The following is a 19,874-nucleotide window of genomic DNA, read 5'->3' as shown; positions in this document are numbered from 1 at the left end:
CTATATCAAAAAATCCATTTACAAAATTTCACACAACATTATAATCGATGTCTCATTAATCCAGTACCTCTGAAACTTTCATTTTCACATTGTTACGCACATACATGTAGCACACCATTTTAACACTTAATGTTAATCAATGGAAACCACTAGCAGAGTTGAAACGCACATGCTTGTCCTGGCACACTACTCGAATGAGGTAGTGTTTAAAAACAGTAAGGTTTCAATAAAAATACATGCGTTTGTAAAGTACAGAGTATACGACTGGATAAATGTGACTTGGATTACACTGCACAAGTTGTGTGAGAGTTTATAAACAGATGTTTTTATAAAGTCTTGCTGTTAAACACGAACCCTTTTACTCCAATTTATCAAGAATGCATGCCATTTCTGGATTCTGTTGTTTGTGTTGAGGCATGAAAAAATAGTTTTCCTCATAAATTCAATGTAACGTGGGGTGAGTAATCGATATACAAATGACAGATTAATTTAAATTGGAACTGAGATGATGTCAATTATTTAAAAAAAAAAGACTTGATTTGTATTGAACAGACTATTCGTTTTCACCTAAGCCATAGACTTTTCTCACATGCAGACTTTCAAATTTAGAAGTGATAGTTGTTTTTCTTGCGGGGTATGGATGATGGGGTGGGGGGTTGTTTCTGCACTGGTTTACAAGAGGCATAAGATGCCTTGGCAGCACGACTTGATCAACCCTATGGGAGGCTCCGTGTGACAGCCTAAAAATAAAAACGTGTTGATAGCAACATCGTTTCTGATTATGACTGTGTGGCCCAGATAATTTTAGCTCAGTATTTTTAAAACACTGCCCATCAAGTCCATCTCAGCTTGATGATTAATGTGATACAGCCTTACGCTTCTGTCTAATTAGGCAAACTTTTTGCATGAAGCTTAGCACAGTGAAAAAAGACACTAAAAATGGCCTATGTGAACTAATGATAATTGGTGTGTGTGGTTATGCTTCTAAGGCATGTACTTGGCTGAGGGTTTGATTTCCTGGCCGTTCTTCAACCATTTGACCTGGACATCAGGGTCAACCACTTCACATCTCAGGACAATCTTCTTGCCCTTTTCCACAGAGTAGCAAGACTCAAGCTTCTTCAGGAAAGCTGGAATTGCAGATAGAAATGGTAAAAAAAAAACAAATAATGAAAATGGTTCATGAAAACTTCCCTTATCTGATATTCCGTGTCCCATGTCATGCACCTGTCTTCTTCCCACTACCCTCCCGTGATGTTCCTTTTCCTCCTTAACCCCTGCTGAAATTAAATCTCACCTCCTCATTTCAATGCTCCTCTACTCTACTCTCCCTCCCACCCCCCCTTTGCTTGACACAACTTACCCTCGCTATGCTTGGGCTCGACCTTCATCTTCTTCAGTCGTTTCAGCATGCCCCTCAGGTCAGTGATGCCATACTCAAAGGCAATTTTCTCATACTCGCTTGGATGGGCATTCTTAAGCAATTCCCACACGTCGACTTCTGGTTCCTCTTTTACAGGTTTCTTTCTGGAGAATCAAAAATGATTTTTTCTTAAAGGAAACTATCATACTGTCTGCGTGATAAATTTGCAAACCAAATAATGCTCAACCATTGCTCACTTCTTAGCAGCTTTCAGCAGAGCACTAAAATCCAGATCTCCCTCGTCCTCTCCAGCATCCCTGTGTGTATAGAAACAGACATATAGTTTACTCTTATGCACTGTTCATAAGTGTCCTCCTGAGAACTGATATTTGCTTGTATGCATTTCAGTTTCACCTACTGCTATATGGGATTATTAGGACCTCTTATGTATAAACAACTAAGCATTGTCTATAAACTGTGAGTAGTTTTGGGGGAAAAAAGATGGCATCATATAGGGGCAACAGATTTATTTTTAATAGTTACAAGTGTGTAATAATGTACAAATTGTTTATTTCAGTGTCTGTCAAATTGGAAACAATGTAACATTTGCTGAATGTTTTGTAACTCTATGGGTTATCAGTCACTGTTAATGAGGAGGGGGAGGGGGAGGTGACAACTGACTTTCGTGCAGCAGAGTTCGCTTCCCGTGTGGATGTGTGTGTTTGCTTTTTTTCTACACTTTACTATGTGCCTATTTTGCCTAAACCTAACCATCTCTGATTTTTTGCCTAAAAATCATCATTGCCCAATCATCGTGACAGTCCGCACTGTTGTTTAAACATAAGCATGCTGCTTCATCCCACCACATGTGCATTTGTTGACATCATGTCAACGGCTGCGTCATCCCACCATGTGCATTTGTTGACATGACCAGAACGGCATCCCGGAGCGTTAACAGCTGACACAGAAGGATACCTAAAACGTCATGAATAGATGCAGAGGGTCACTGACAGAGCTGCGCTAGATGACGAGATGGGATGAGAATGTGGTGCTAACTCAGTATATTTTTTTCTTTTTCTTTATTCCAAGCTAGAAATGTTCTTTTTGTCTGTAAGGCCAATTTGTCAAAACTTATTTAGCCTGTGTGACATGCTGCGATAATACAGTAATGAAGTCTCGATGTCCTCAAATGAGTACTTCCTAATTAACAGCGTCTTGGCTTGTTTGCTATGTTAAAATTGGTCAAATTTGTATGCAAATCAAACTACAAATCATTAATGAACAAATTTCAACCATTAAATCTGATCAGGTTTTGAACCTTGTTCGCTTTTGTGTTGGGATGTATTGAAAACTGACATGGCAGAAATAACTGCCATCTTGTTTTTACATGCATTGTGTATTTTGCTTTTGCTTCCACTAGACGGCATAAAGGTGTCCATGAATGATGACAGCAAGTCCAAGTTCAGCAAAATTAAGTATAAGGTGCAGCAAACCCAAAATGTAATGTCCTAATATAAGTATACAGGGTCACAGGATGGTACAGCTAAAAAAAGTAATGTATCACAGGTCATAAATAACCCATGTAATCATGAGCCAGTAATTTGTGTAGACCCAACGTAATTGGAAAGGCTACGATGACATGACCAAACCACTGATGGCAATAAGGAAGTGGTATAAAGACTGAAAGTCTGCATATGGAGGCAGGTTGGGATGCTGGTTGGATCACTAACCACAGGACTCAACCCCAGAGGAATGGTGTTCAGGACAGCGTGAAACCAAATGACAAATAAGTTATTTAAGTTACGTCATCATAATATTTCTTTTCTTAGACCTAACCTACATAGCTTTGCCTGCTTACTAAACTTTGTAACTTTGGGGTAAGTACGTAACATTGCAATGTCATTCGTGGTCCGCTAATTTGTTAGATATCATACAAAGCATTATATGAGAGCAGTCATGCCTTCTGATATGGCATATTAAATTTACTATACTGTCATATACCACCTGTGCTGAGAGACACATCCAGACACACATATTATAAATAGTCTACGTATGCTTTTCCCCTCTTGTGTATTCACACAAGTGCTTATACCACTGAGAGAGGCTGAAATGCAAACCGCAATGCCCTTACGCTCTCTTGAAGGCAGACAAAATATCTTCCTTCTGCTCCTGCTGTGCAGCTGTAACGAGAGAAGTTGCAGAGAATGCACATTAGGGCTGGATCAGATCAAAACATCAGCATGTATGGAATATGTGGCAGCCTCAACAGGCCAGAGTCTGTTTTCACTCACCCTCAACAGTGATCTCAAAAGTGGAGCTGTCACACTTGTCTTTTGCCGTCACTTCGCACCTGTAGCCCCCAGCATCTCCAGCAACGACTTTGATGATCTTCATTTCATAAGTATAGATCTGTGGGGACAGGGGGTTGGGGTGGGATATTATTTGATTATTTCTCAGTAACTTAGTTATTTCAGAGGAGGATCAGATTCACTGTCTAACACACACCTTAGTATTCCTGTCATAAGTTTCCTTGAACTGCATGTGTTTTCCAGCCTTGCTGCCAAGGTCCATCCACTTGCCTTTCAGCCACTTCATGGTGGGTTTCCTTGTCAGGGTGGTGGAGTCAACCTTGGCTATGAAAGTGATATCCGTCCCTGCCATGCACATATGGCAATTAACTCATGTAACATTAGGTAATCAGGTTACACAATGGATTGTTAACATTTTATGTCATCAATCCATTTATGTTTCTAACCTGTAACAGCAACTACTTCCTCTGGGGGCTTCTCAACGAAGAGTCCAGTGAGCTCCGTTGACCCGGGCTCTGAAAAGAAGGAGAAAGGAATTAATACTCTTACACTGGGAAAAAAAGGCCTTTAATGCGGTTGGCAACGTCCACAGTGTGCAGCAAACCAAAGTGCAAAGGACACAGTGAAATGCTTGGACATTTTACAAACAACTGTGAAAAACTCTGAATCACACCTACCCACACAGACTGTGTACATACAGCATATTTGAAACACAGCAAGCTCTTAATAATAAACCAACACCATTTCCAAAAGTACAAAAAGACACAAAAAGAGGGATTGTATGACAAGAGAACTGTTAACAGCTGACAACATACATGAAAATAATGTTGCATTTACTTGCTCAGCTCCAGGGTAGGTTATCTTTACCATATATTCAATCAAATCATACCTTAGCATTTCATTAAGCTATTTCAGAACAACATATCAAAACCAGCTGTATCATTGCAGAGTTTACCTTTATGTATTTATTGTTTTTCTTGCTTATCCCAATTTAGGCTGTTCTCATGCACTGGTTGTACGTATTCCTAGGAAAAGTAATGCACCAGAAATCGTGTGTAACTCTTGTAATCATGAGTCACTTTATTGAGTAACTTTATTTGTCTAAACCTAACCTACATAACTTTACATCAAGTTCATAACTGTTACATGAAGACTCTCTTCATGTTTGTTTTCCCAAATCTTAACCAATGTAACTTTACTTGGCGAAGCCTAACCTATTGAACTGAGTTAAGTACGTAACATGACATTAAGTATGTAATGTGACGGCGCCCATCCACATTTGTCTTCCTAAGCCTAACTTGCGTTTAGTACGTAATTTTACTGCAACTATGCAACGTGATGACACCATTCGTTAGACACCCATTGGATAGTTGCATTTATTCTGTTGCATGTGCATTTTTGTAGGATACCGTACAAACCATTGTATGAGGATATGTTGCATAAATGTAATTATTTCTTACCGTTTTCATGATTTAAGGCACAATTAGCCATGTTCTGGCTTTTCTGGACCATTAACATAAGACTTATGTGATTTCAATCTACTGTGCTATAGTTTTGTGGTTTATTAAAGGTTAAAAGAGTAGCATAAAAGTGAAAGTATTACTATAATGAGTTAATGTACTGTACTTTTAAGCAAGGAGGTTTGTCTTTCCCAGTCATAACAACATATAAAAGTCAAAGTTTTCTTGTATGTTATGTAACAAATGAGACGTTTAACACATATGATGCTTCAGAACACAAAGTCATCTGACCAGTAACACCATTTACGGAACTCCAAACACATACAAGGACAAGAGAGCAATATGGATGTATCTCACGTATTCAGGCAAGCAAAAGGTCCAATGATACATAATCGCTTCAGCAAAGTATCATAACCAATTATAAGGTCCAGAATGTGTCGATGAACTCTGACTCTGCTAAGTATAAATCCTCTGGCTAGTGCACCTGTTGACCTTCATACATCAGCACTTTCTACCCATATCAAAGATTTAACATTCAAGGTGCAAATCGGTAAACAATGCACACTTGGTATTAACATTAGCATCTAGATAAAGTCATAGTGCAAAACCTTGCTTAGTTTTATATACTAAAAACATCCTTCAGTTTATAGTTGACCCCTAACAAATTCAATAAGTTAATTGGGCATGATATTTAACTAACACATAACAACACATAGGATGCATACATCTGCATTTCATAACAGCACATTTGCATGCAGTAGGTAGTCACAGTCCCGCATTGTGCCTCCAGCTCGCCCTTACCCTCCTCTGCAGACTTTTCTTCAGCTGGGAAAAACAAACACCCCCGTTTAACATATGGAAGTATAACGATTTGCAGTTATACTGTACCATAAGTCAGTGTGAACTCGTGAGGTGAAACAAGGCAAGTGAACAGCAATTACAGAATGATTATTATTCTGTAGAATTATTACATTATTACACCACACAGTGAAATGCCACCCAAAAACAAAAACAGAATCAAAATCGTGAATGTTATCAATCAAGACAGAAAGTAATCAAATGTGTTGATTACTGCACTTTTTTAATCACCAAACTTGTGAAGAACTGAAATCACCATGATTACTTCTTTTGGACTGATATTGCAAAAGCTGCTTGTCACAAAGGAGGCAATTACTTCACTCCATACAGAGCATGTGCACCCCAGGCCAACTAAATAAACAACTGAAGTGTGACTTAAATTATATTATGTTTATTATTTTGTGTTCAGGGCATCAATCTGTTATGAATATAATAATTTGTATCAAAGTTTTCACATTTCTTTCTCAAGAAACTGTACATCGATACTCCTATGACATTCTAAACGTTTCTAATACTGGTGCAAAAAAAAAAAAAAGCCCTAAAACAGTCACAGATGGCCAAGAGATGATAATCCCCACCTACACACACACACTATACCCCAATGGTTTTAAACAGCCTTGGTATAAAAAAGCACTTCTGACACAGGCATTCCACTCTAATAGACCCGCTAACGGCAAACTCAGCATGGTGCAATTCCCACTCTGGAGGCAGAGGGATCAAACAACTTCAAAAATATCAAACCAGCACCAATTTATCGTAGTCACAATGTCCTCCTACAAGGTATATATATGATTCTTTGTCATTAAAAACATATCCCAAGAGTAACTTAACATGATTTCATAACCCTACGGTTAATTACTCTTTGTATAAGACTGTTCCTAGCACTAAAACTGGATATAGATTGCCTGACGTCTGAACCCGGCACACCAATGAAAAGTCTCCTCGTGTTTCCCTCTGAACTTTCCTCAGCTGCTGTCTTTGGATTAAGCCTCGCATGCTAGCCATGCTACCAACCCACTAAAATGTTGAATTGAATCTCCTCACCATGTAAATTGAGCATTTTGCTAAACCTAGCTTGCCCAAAAGAAACAGTGCTCCCACTGTGGGATGCACATGGCTGATAGTCAAAAACACACAAGGTGTTTCTGTTGTGCAGGGTTTCCACTTGCTGAGCCCTTTTACTTCTTTGTTCCATGCTCCAGTTTCCCCCTAATCATGCTCTGCCACCCTGCTTGTCTTCTCTTTTAGCTTTATGTGCTGCAGCTTATGCGAAGCTTAGTCTGGAACATCTGCAGAACAATATACCTTTCCTCCCTCTATGCTACTGTACTGCAGGAGGAGCTTGCAGAGTCCAACATTTTGTGATGGGCATTCATGACAAGCAAGAAGGTTGATGAGATGTATACTCTGTATTTGGGATTTGTAGATAGCAAAGAAATGATGTGCCCTGCTCTCCCTGTGATTGGGTTGTACTAGCTGTCTTTGTTGGTTGGATTGGTTTGGTTTAGGAAACAGTGTGATTGCTTAGGGTTAGGGTAAAAATGTCAGGGTAAGCCAGTCAGAGGCAGAGTAAAGCCCTTTGCACACTGAGACTGATTCATGTTGTTGTTGAATTTGTTGTGAAAATTTACAATACAAGACACATTTGCTCCCTTGCTTCTCCACTGGAGTTACCTTCCTGGCTGTCTCCACCTTTTCCCTGCGTCTTGCACACCACACTTTCGCTTTGTCTCTCTGTGTGTGTGGTCCACATCCTCCTCCTCGTCATCATTATCCTCCTGAATATTACTATCTGACCTGTTAAAAGTGAGCCGTCTGAATTATGAAAAGATTCAGTGACTCTCTAAAGTCATTTACCAGATGCGAAAACACAGAACATCAAACCCTTTCCAAAAACTTTTATAATGGACCTTACATTTCAGAGTCAGTGTACAAATGTGATTGACACAACGTGAGGTTGTATTTATTTTTTGATGTGCCACACAAAAAACAGTCTTGGTGTGCTGTAAGGCAGAGTAAGGTTTCCTATCCTAGGAAACACACATTTGCACACCGTTAATGCTAATAAGTGAAGTACATAGGTGAAGAAGCATCCTAGAATCATTGCAGGACCCATTCCCCAAGGGATTTATGGGAGTGACTTCCAGGGCAGTGACCAAAGTTAACATTTAATGACCTTAACCTGGCTGCTTGACCCATGTCTTCGGTCAGCAGGCCATATTTCTCCAGCCAACCTCCCTAAGATAGCAGCCTGGTTGCGAGGACACAAAGCTGCCACGCCACCTTTGGAAGTGTCACCTCTCCTCTGCATACCCCAAAGTCCATTATCCAAATTTCCCCACCCTGACTGACTAGCCTGAAACGGAAGCAGTCATAATGGGAATTTGGCTATCCCTCTGGTAAAGCCACCATAGGCTTTACCAGAGACGTACAGAGCTGAGGAATGCTTCAGACTTGTCTTCAACATATCATGAATGCAGTATGCACTGCATGCAAGATTCAGAACTTCTCCGGGCGCCCAATAGGGCACCTGATAAGGCACCCGGTAGAGCGGGTGTCTTTGCAGCAGCGACCGCAGGTTTGACTGCAACATGTGGCCCTTTGCATGCATGTCATTCCCTCCCTCTCCCCTTTAATGCTTAATCAGTCCTAAAAAATAAGAAGCCACACTCAAAAAAAGAAAAAGATTCAGGACTTCTCAGTTGCTTCTCCCACTGCTGGTTAAGCATCAACCAGGTGTCCAAGTGGGGAAAAGGAAAACATTGTTAATGTCACTATTCCCCCTCAGGCTGAGCAAGTACAGGACATTTCACATAATATTTGAAGGGCACCACAAAGAAATAGCAGCCTTCAGCTCCCTGATGTCCTGACACGTCTATAACCCTTCTCCATCCAATCTACCTCTAATCGGTCCAGATAGTCCAACTCATCGCTCTGGGAGCTATGCCCCTGAAAGGTCGTGGCAGACAGGGACAGCTTTGTTACGATGTAACAGATCTTGAATTTCACTTGTAAAACCTGAGTTGTGGCAAGCAGCCCAACATTTTCAGACAGCTGACTTATGAATCACACCGCATGACTGTGATACACAACTGTGGTTTAGTTGGTAAACCACCAAAAGGATGAGACATGACCCAGTGTGTCTTTTCCTTGTGCAGTTTGGAGGCATTTACTTTGATGTGCTGACTATGATATCTAGGATGACCTCACAGCTTGAGCTCTCCTTGCAGTTTCCCAGTATAGCCTAATGTTAATAAAAGTGTCATCTGATTAGATGACACTTTATTAACATTATGCTTGGTATGTTCATAGCAACAGCTGCCATTGTTCCACGATGGCTGTGACACAGAAACCCCAGCTGTGTTTCCACTCTCGTTTAAACTGCCAGAGGGACAGAGGCAAAAGAGGGTTTCATACCTAGCAGATGGAATGGGAATGGACAGCACTCTTCATATGGGGAAATAAATTCTGAACTGCTGAAAGAACATAAACAGCATGATTTGTGTCTGTCAGCATCAACAACTGAGAAGGATAGCATTAAACGAGTGAGACCACTTTAATCAACTGTTTTATTCTTTTTGACACAGCCAAAGATCTGGTGAGTTGAAGGCCTGATGTGTGGCTTATTCTGAGGGTAACCACTGCACAGCTGTAAGAAGCTGCAGGCTCCGAGAGGGATTTTTATCAGGGATTTTCATGGGATCTGTGGCATATGAGCACTGAGGCAAGCAGAGCCACCCTGCATTCTTACTATACATTTAACATTCACGCCCATGACGCAGCATATGACGGCAACCTCGCCAAACTGCTGTATCTTGCATGCTCGCAGTGTTCACACTGGCACCGTTGTTGCTGCAACACTGCTGCAGAGCTGCTAGTACTGTATTTCCACAATTATAAGCACATATTCAACTTATATATGAAATCGTGCAAGCCCCTGTACTGTCAACAACACGGACGTTCAAATATTTTACAATAAAATGCCTTGTGTCAACAACTGACGGGATTCTGTCGACAGAAATGTTATCTGAAGGCTTTTATTTTGAAAATGTAAATGGAAAAGGTTGAGTAAAACAGATATGTTTCTATTTCCTTATGTCTGTGACAGATAGAGAAATTGAAACTGATGTAAAGGGTGGTATATTGTCAATATAATTGTCAAAACACCATTTTCAGTCTATTTCTGCTAACAAAAAAAAATTAAAGAGACTCCATTTCTCTAGGTGTGCCGCAGTGGAGAAGCAGCTTGAGCAGCGCTGCTAACGCAGGCAATGTGTCTCTGGCATTAGGATCTCGATCACAGCAAAGACAGATTAAATAAATAAATAAAATCAATCAGTGTTTGATTTTGGTAATGTTGAGCCCACAGTTAGAAGAAAAGTTGTACAGTTCACAGTTTGAAGAAAAGAGCAAAATAAGAACCCTGTTTTCACAAAAGCCAAAGAAGGCTGACATACAAAATTTTGGGGCCATAATGGCTCCAGAGGTAGAGTGGGTCGTCCACTAATCAGAACGTTGGCGGTTTGATCCCTGGCATTTGAGCAAGATACTAAACCCCAAATGTGATGTGTATTAATGTTTAAACATACTAACTAGCAGGTGGCACCGTGTGCGGTAGCCTCAGCTGCCAATTTGTGAATGTAAGGGTAAATGTGACAAGTAGTGCGAAAGCACTTTGAGTGGTTTAATGACTAGAAAAGCGCTATACAAGTGCAAGTCCATTTTCCTTCTAAACATAGAAAGCCAATTTGTCATGTCGTAATTTCAGTCCGAAAATAAGTAATCAGAGAGATTTCAAATAAGATAAACCCAGGTCCACTTAACACGTCATATATTATGTGACATCTCGACTAGCACATAATACCAAAATTATACATGTTATGTTATAAACACACAAACCATACTTTTGAAAGGGCAAAAGTAAATTATCAACCGACACTATAAACTGTAAACGTTGCTCTTTCCTTACCATCCCCATCGGTGTCTGTGTCAAGGAAGACAAGGAAGCAAACTTAACTGAAAAAAGCACCTATACCGTAGGAAGCTAGTGCTTGTCGTTGTACAAGAGATGACATACAGTTGCAACAGAGAACAATAAACAAATAGAAAACAAACGCACCATGCACCATCACCTTTCCTAAAATCTCCAAAATCCAGTTCAACTCACATTCACAAGTTGAAGTGTATTCCTTTATCATATTTAGACCATATAGAAACCAGAATGTAAAATACAGTATACATTTGTATACTGTTCTCAGAAAAACAACGGTAAACTGTAAAAACAAACCATGGCTAAGTTCACACATAACATATACTTTAAAGTATATGTATATATCAGTTGGATGGTGAAAAACAACATAATGCATTCCATGTGAAATGTCAGTCACTGACTAGCGCGTAAATTATATTTTCATTTAAATTAAATACATTTGCAAACAATGTCATGTATTTTTGCACTGTTCAAAAATACATAATGTAATGTTCTGAACGTCCCCTGACGCAGACCTGAAAGATTTTTTTGTTTTTTGATTAAACATAAAAGTGTCATGCAGATACTGTAATTTCCAAACAGAGTGGTAAATGTATGCACTCACGTGGATACATTATAATGATTATATAGACGCACGTATTAAACTAGAACATTCACTCTACAGGATTCTTCCTTACCTCCATCTGCAGGGAGACCATCTGAGAGAAAACGAATGAAAATTAGCTCCCAATATATTCTCTAATTATTCACTATGTCTAGTCATAATTGAAGAAGCTGAGGAGAAAGTTAATAGAACATGTGTATTATTCCCTGACGCTAAGAGGTGCCTACCATCTGTCTCTGGCTGTGGCTCAGCTGCACAAATAAAAATCATGGTTAAGTGATTGGAAACAGAAAAACTATGAGACCTGGACGACATTCAAATTGGGAGCATCTCCGGATAAACTCAACCAAAACACATAAAACAGAGATGACTTGCTCACACTTCACATGCCTGAGGTAAAATGTAACCCAAAAGGTCATTCTGAGAGTTCACAGATGTGGAAAAAGCATCCAGTTGCAGTCAGTCACTGTATATTAAAGTCCACACAGATGGCTTGTCTGCTTCTGTACAATCCAAAAGTTGAACATGCTAAACATGTTATTTTTTTCCACCAACAGGAAAGGGAAACAAGAACATTAATTCCCATTAGACTGGTCAACACACAACAACAAAACAGGAGGAAATAGATCCACATGATGCTTTGATACGCAGTGCATACATGTGCATGACATCATATCGCCTATTTATCACGTTCGACTGTTACAATCAACATATGGAATACAACCACACACTTGAGATGTAGTTCCACATATGACGCATGCTGTAGGCTAGCGAAATGCAAACTAACTGAATCAAAGTGGCATAATAATCACATTATCCTCCTTCAGCTGCTTCATGTTGTCTCATGTGATGTGATTGACTTCCAGACCTATCGTCTTGACTGCGTAATTGCTCAGCTTATTATCTATAGCAAAACCACTTGCTCTGTATTATTCACATAATTACCCTGAATGATTAGTTCAAATGCATTTCTCAGCACTCGACTCAAACCCACTCCATGTCACATATTAACACCATGTGAATGCAGTGAATCAATTAAAAGTCACAAAAACGGGGAAAAAAAGATAAAGAAAAGCATTATCCCTCACCCACTTCCGCTGCCTCCTCTGGGGCTAAAATTAGTGGATATTTTTGTTAAACATAGCAAATGAAAAGTAATACCATGGCAGCCCGATTGGAAAACATATATTTAATGCACTCCAACAGCTGAACAAACAGATTTTATTGGTGTCTAACACATAAATCCAGATCGCTATCATATGACCACACAAATAAAAACCAAAGCGTTTATCTCAATGTGCTGCCTGCATCATTACATCCTTTTAAGACAGTTGAGTAAACAGCTTCAATAATGTGATAATGTACAGTACAACAGATCCTCGGTGAAAATGCCTGAAGGTGAAATTATAGAAACATACATAGCACGCTGGCAAACATGAATAAAATCCAGTTCATAAATGAATAATTGGTGCATGCTGACAACACATCCTCAGAGAGTCGAAGCTTGTGTTTGCCTGACAGAGGCGCTTGACGTGATACGGTATGTGGGCAAAGTGCAAACGTGAGACCTATAATCAAGTCACCATGTGATAATGTAAGGCACACAAAAGGTCAGTGGGCAAACGCTGTGGAGCAGTTGACTTACCCTGCCCCTCCGGTTTAGCTGAGAATTAGAAACAGAAGAAGGAGATAATTAGAAACCATATTTATACACAATTAGACATATTAACGATGGACCTGCCTATTTACTTGTAAAACTATTCATTTGTTAATTCAACATAGAAAATGTACTGTCATGTTATGTTCAAAACTAGCCAGACAAATAAATTTGTCTTTTTTTAAATTGTTTAACCCTTTGAAGGATGGATTGACATCATTTTTTTGTGCTGCTCAGACACTTTTCACAAGTATTAAAAACAAACATACATTGAAACCTTAGCAAAATGGTTTGATTTCAAAAACACAGGGGAACTGTTATGATAAATTTGGCAAGAAATGTCCAACAAATTACGAGAAATAAGTGGATACTTAGTCATTTCATTGTTTGTATTTACTTTACTTTTTCTATCCTTTTTCTTTTTTTTCGGTTCATGTTTTGGGCAATTTCCTAGGTTTTTTAAAACAGATTTCCTGCTACTTTTTGTGTCATTTCTTCTCAAGATGTCTGTTTCCTTATTCCCATGTTTTTGTGAGAAATCAAGCTAGTTTGCGCTGGTTTCAAAGGGTTCTAGGCGGATAAAACAGCATCATCTGTGATATCAGCTGGATGTTGGTTTCAGACTGATGGCTTTATATAAAATAGTCATTTCAATAACATTTTAAAGTGTATCGGATTTTATGGCAAAGCTAGTAATCTTTGCCCATAAATCTAAAAGACTAACCATTGGGTAAGAGGATACATTCTATAAAATGGCCACCCTTGAAATTTCTATCTCGCCACCTAACGTCTGGCACAAATCATTAAAACTGATATCTTGACATTATATCTTTTCAGCAACGCCATGATTATGTCATCACCCACCTATTTTATAACTTTACCACGCCTGGCAAGACGGGTTATTAAGGCTAAACTGTTGCAGTTGCAGAGGATGGCACACAGTCGATTTGAGTTGTTGAGGACTAAATCTGGTAAAAGGAAATTCTCAACGGAAATAGATGCATATAATATCCTCAACTCCTCAAGTGTCCCCCTGGGGGCCTCTGCAGGAGCTGCTAAAGGCCAGGGACGGTGTCTTATGACCTCCCTGAAGTCATGCCACGTTCTCTGATGCTGCGCACAGTTTCCTTGAATAGTCAGCCCCAGCTGACCTTTCTTTCTTTACTGGTCATTTGGGGTTTGTCATAAAAGTCTTGCTGAAATAGGTGTCCTGAAGATTACTTGTATTCACCTGACTATGAGGGGAATTATATTTTTATCCCTCTGTTCTGTCGAGATTCACAAATGTATGCTTTATCTTTTCTCATATGGCAATGTTGACAGACTGGACTCACCTGGGTCCTCATGCAAACAGGTGATGTCTTATTAGCACTGTCTTCAGTACTACAATGGCATTTAACTATATTCAGCCCACATGGCTTCTATGTAACAAACTACATCTCTGAGATCTAAGTAACAAACGAGTAACAAGCTAGTTACTTACATTTTCGTACTCTAAAACTTTGGTGTAAATACTTCACATCCCCAGTGAGAGGATTTAACACCTGCGTTGAGTGTAAATCTGCATCAGCATCTGCTTAGTCAATCCACTCGGGGTGAGAGTCTTGATCATCTTCAACAAGTTTGTGATAAAGCGACTTCTGAGCAGCTGTTCCTCACAGTTTAAATGTTCCCCTCAGAGACTGTCTGTGGTTTTTGTATATTGGTTAAGTTGAGTTGTTGTAGATGTAAAATAATTAGTAGATATGCTTGTTGGGTGCTTTTCCTCTTGTTTGTTTCCTTAAAGGAGATTTCTTCCTTTCATTTTCTGCCTTATTTTGTTGCCAGTGTACGTAAGCTCCCTGTAGAGTTTTATACTGTATATATTTGTCTACAGTTACCTTGGGTTTATTTCTAGATGCATAATGAGTAATGAATATTTTTTGTAGTGCAGGTTCTCCATCCTTAATGATATTTCCGAGGAGGTTAATTTAGTTTCTGCAGGTCTTCACCTCAATGTTTACCTCTGAGTATTTACCACTGACAGCTTGATTTACAGAGTGTGCAATGACCCAGACATAAAAAAAGGTATGGGGCAGCCCGATCTTATGAAACCCTCGCCAATCTCTAAACAACACGCAACAATGTTTATGAAGATATCTCAGCAGGACATGATTTAATGTACGTAAGCTTTGATCTGCTATAATAAACAGTTTTTAGTGTGCAGTTTAGATCACTGAGGAGTACAACAAAGGACAAAACTAAGTGCATCAGCTACAATCAAACAAACTGCTGCTGTCAGGCGCAAACCTCCTATCTCCAAAATTACTATTTTTCAGGAATAAGAAAAAAACACTGTGCTTCATCATAAGCTTGTTTTTTAAATACATTTAATTGGTTGAGAAATGGTAACATCCACTGATGTATGGGGGACCAATAAAATTGATATATGGGCAAAAAAAAAAAAACAAAGGGAAATGTGGAGATAAGAGGTTTGCACCCGACAGTGACAAAATGCTTTTAATATGGAGAATCATTTTCTTTGACTTTCACTCTACTTCAAATTTGTAAAATGGTTTGCAACCTGAAACTCCTTTTTACATGATGTAAAAAAACATTGTATTTAAAGCACATAAGTATAATTTTGACATAAGCACATAAGTATTATTATATAATTTTAAGGACCAATTTGGTTCAATGAAGGTATGTTTAGGATTTAGGGGCATATATTGGCATGAAAATAATATGATACTGATAACTATGTTTTTAATAATCACATGAAAAAAAGATTGTGGTTTTTTTGGGGTTATTTATTATCGGTAACGGTTTGCATTTTTACGTTTTTGCTTTTTTTTTGGCTTGGGCCACCATAGTTATCTTACACACCTGGAACATGTAAGAAGTTTTAGTGTGTTGCATTCTGCAACCTCATGGCTTAATGCCACTAAATCCTGCACATAAACCTTTAAGGTATCACAACACATTCTCATCCCAACTTATCAAACATTGCCACTTGGCCAGTGGACTTTAACATCTACATACGAAGCGTCTGGTACCCTCCTGTGTCTGTTGCTGAGGTTCTGGGATGCCGTTTTACTTGCATTGTGTCTTTTCAAAATACACTCCCATTTTAGTAAATACAGTTTTCTGCTCGTTAGATGCATACAGTCTTTTATAAAAAATAAACTTACTATGTTGGTAAATTATGTTGTATTTACATTTATTTTTCTTGTGCAACAAAAGCATGTGGTTAGGTTTAGAAAAAAAACATCATGGTTTGGCGGTTTGGGAAGCTAACAGTGGCCTCCTGAGTGAAAGTGGGTGTTGGACCCATCCATCTCCCGTCCTGCTTGCCCTACAGAGACTTTTCAGCTCTTTATAATACAGTCTCACCAGCGGCATTTTAAAAATGACACTATCTGCCGGCATATCATTGCGAAAGGTGACCACCGGTGGAGTTATAAACTGATGCTACCCGGCAGTGGGTCATACTGGTGCAAACAGTATAAACTGACACTGCCTAGCAGCGTATAAGACCACCACGAAAGGTGCCTTTTTGCGTCAGTGTCTGACGCAAAATTCACTTACCAAATAGTAGTATCTGACAAGCTGGGAATGAGAACGAGCGAACGATTAATAAGTGTTAGCTACAGGTTGGAAATTATGTATTTTGTACATCTTTCAACCTCTCATTGTTTAAAAAATATTAAAAGAAATGTCAATTAATATTGGAGTGGCAGCAGAAAATAGCTTCTTTCTTATATTAGGGTGATTGAGCCTCCATGCAGGCTCCACTATCCTCGAGAAGGTTAATCATTTCATCATTTCATGTCATGGTATCAGATAGATGAACAGCGTTGGATAAACTTCACAGAGCACTTTTGGTTTAACTCGCCCTCATCAGGTCACAATGATGAAAGGAATTACGACCATGAGTCACGCCATCACTTCCCACCACCAACTAGCAAAGTGTCATGTGCTTGATTGACTGCACAGGAGCAACATCACAGTCAGGAGGGGGCATCAGGCCTGCTGACCATGAGGGAACTTTCTGGATGGAAGTGATTTAGATTACATAATGATTTATCTCAGGCGGGACTGCATACGGGTTACAGCAAAATCTGATCCGCTCGGGTGTGTGAAACTCTATGAACTTATGTGGAATAAAAAAAACGTAGTGGAGAAAGGTCAGGGGTTATTGCTGAGTATTTTTAGCAGTTCGCTGAGGGTGGGTTCTGGCTGCTAAGTGAAGCAGCACAGAAAATTGTTTTAACTCATCTCGAGTGTAAATACGGAAATAATTCCTAGAGTGGGAAAATAAGTGGTAGAATGTAAGTAAAGGGTGAAAATGTGTCCCTTCTTATCCACAGGATTGTAATAAATCACATTTAGTTGTTAAAATTGCAGTGGCTGGTTATCTGACCCGCATCAAAGCTTTGCTGTTGAGTCGGGCTTGGAATGACAGAGCAGTGGGAGGTGCAGACATACAGTAAGCAAAGTAGGATCATATCCATATTACACGGATTAACTCTGTAGCTGTATATGGTGAAAAAAAAGAAGGGCCTGGTTATGTTTCTAGGATAAAAATAAAAAGGGCCCTGCTTAGATCTGTAATAAGATTTGGGACAGGGACAGATACAAGGAAAAAGAACCAAATACTGTGCAGTAGAATTTATAGCAATGTGCTAACAAGTCCAGCAAAGCCCATGACATTCAGTGTTACAGCACCAGAAATTAGATGGCTTGAAAGGCTCAACACTCTTTCCACAAAATCTTGGCCTGTTAAACTGAATTGCTCTAACAGACTCATCCACTATGACAGTGTCTTGTGTTAGGTTTCTGTCAGAAGAGTGATTTAGGGCCACAGAGGGTTAAAGTGGAGGATGGGCGGCTCCACAATGGACCGACAACTATTTATGAGAAAGTCACAATCATCCTTGCGTGCCAAATATGGATTCTATGAGAGGAAAATTTACTTCGGAAATTGAAAAACAATCATGAGGGAAAGAGAATTATTCATTTTTTTAAGACTATGGGAAAATATAAACTTATAATAATTATTATTATACAATTTAAATTATGTTATAGTAAGGGATTATGAAATAAAATATATTTTATTTATTTATTTATTTCCTCCCCTTTTCTAGATAAATTGCTTGCTCATTTTGAGTTATTTCTTCTGAAGTTTCTCATCACATTTTTTCAGGTTTCAAAGGTTTAAAAACTTTAAATCTGCAAAGGTATATAAAATCAGACTCTGACTTAGTGTAATAGTTAATTTCCTTGCAAATACAGGTTTCAGGGTTAGGGTTGATGTACTTGTTTATATATTCACCCACTGACAAACTGTGAATATTGTATTAAATTGACCACAGATTTAACTACTGTAATGCACGTGAGGCAAGTCGTCTACACTAGCCATCATGACACATTACTCCCATACAGCACAGACATATTGCAAATAGCTACAGCAGTGATTACGCAAGTACTTTCTGTAGTTACTTTACCGCTACTGTTTGTGGAAGCTCTGTAGTTTAGTCAGCAAGACAGCAGTCTGTCCAGGCTGATGTTAGTAACATAACCGTGATTATGTCATAGCAACTGGCTTTGTGGTTATTTATGGCCTGTTAAAAATTAATTATGGACAGATAACAACAAGGAGGCAAAGAGGCAAAATGTGCGCCCTTATGGGATGCCAAATCTGTTTAGCCACCGCAATTTAAATGCCATTATGCGTTGGCAAGGGGTGAGAAATCAGTCTGAAAAAAACTATAAGTTTGGAGTATTTTTTCATCAAATTTTAAGTTATTTGGTTTGACTTAAGGTTATGTTTAAGGTTGGATTTTTTAAATCTTATTTTACTTTAAAGCATTTAGTCATTCCGTGTTAAATATTACTTCATTACCCAAATGAGGAATTGTGTTAAACTGTCTTCTAAATGAAATCAAACACGTTTCAGTTACAGTAAGCGATGAAGTCATCTGATATTTTTTGTTTTCCTCCTTTGGACGTCAAAACGCCATTGCAGTAAACAAGTACTGTGGGTCACATTGGGTTTCACTTAATACCAGTCTGAACCCCCTGAAGCTAATTATTTCTCCCTCAGACCATTAGACTGATTTTTAAAGTAAATCACTTTCATCTAAAACTGATTTTGTCATTTTGTCACAACAGCTTGCATCATGCTGTTCCCCAGATACACCCAATCTCCTTTTCAGAACTAAATAAATGTGTGTTGTTTTTTTTTTACCAGCTCGTCACTCTCAAACATAAGACAAAACATAAAGAACTGATCGTAGATATAAACCAAAATGCAGTCATTCTTACCAAAAATCACAAAAATGACATTTCATACAATCCATCAATTTTTGCAACATCCTCAGATATAAAGTATTATATAACTATTGCAAACATATATCTCCAAACACACCAGGCAACCCAAATTCAAGCCTCCACATAACCACTGAAACCCAGTCTCCAAACTCATTACAATGAATTATACTTTCACAAAAAGTATCTGCATACCTGCAGGGACTGGCTCAGGCATGGTTATTCCTGTGTCTTCGCCTTGCTGCTGGAAAACTGAGGGCTTGTGGTGCTTATTCCTTTTATTTCTCCCCCCTCTCTCTGTTATTCAAAGCTCTCCTGGCACTC

General features: G+C 38.9%; 1 protein-coding gene across 5 annotated transcripts in view; it reads right to left on the bottom strand.

Moving 5' to 3' along the window:
- Window positions 1-19,874, bottom strand: part of mybpc2b (myosin binding protein Cb) — a 30,456-nt gene extending 10,582 nt beyond the window's left edge. Inside the window, exons 1-12 of one of the 5 annotated variants that reach the window (XM_088069757.1) lie at window positions 19,746-19,782; window positions 13,230-13,247; window positions 12,673-12,696; window positions 11,812-11,835; window positions 11,658-11,678; window positions 4,119-4,187; window positions 3,869-4,017; window positions 3,655-3,772; window positions 3,495-3,543; window positions 1,621-1,680; window positions 1,364-1,527; window positions 998-1,130 (exon numbers count right to left, since the gene is read on the bottom strand). In XM_088069757.1, the coding sequence (XP_087925883.1) occupies window positions 998-1,130; window positions 1,364-1,527; window positions 1,621-1,680; window positions 3,495-3,543; window positions 3,655-3,772; window positions 3,869-4,017; window positions 4,119-4,187; window positions 11,658-11,678; window positions 11,812-11,835; window positions 12,673-12,696; window positions 13,230-13,247; window positions 19,746-19,767 (851 nt within the window). In that variant the 5' untranslated portion in view covers window positions 19,768-19,782. Of the gene's footprint in view, window positions 1-997; window positions 1,131-1,363; window positions 1,528-1,620; window positions 1,681-3,494; window positions 3,544-3,654; window positions 3,773-3,868; window positions 4,018-4,118; window positions 4,188-10,959; window positions 10,975-11,657; window positions 11,679-11,811; window positions 11,870-12,672; window positions 12,697-13,229; window positions 13,248-19,745 lie in introns of those variants that run through there. The other 4 variants (XM_088069758.1, XM_042507976.2, XM_088069756.1 and 1 more) reach the window with 4 other exon arrangements.

The sequence above is a fragment of the Plectropomus leopardus genome, chromosome 19 (assembly GCF_026936395.1).
Source record: "Plectropomus leopardus strain MGB_pleo_1.0 chromosome 19, ASM2693639v1, whole genome shotgun sequence".
In the NCBI taxonomy this organism is placed as follows: Eukaryota; Metazoa; Chordata; class Actinopteri; order Perciformes; family Serranidae; genus Plectropomus; species Plectropomus leopardus.
This window is presented reverse-complemented; position numbering and strand designations above follow the sequence as displayed.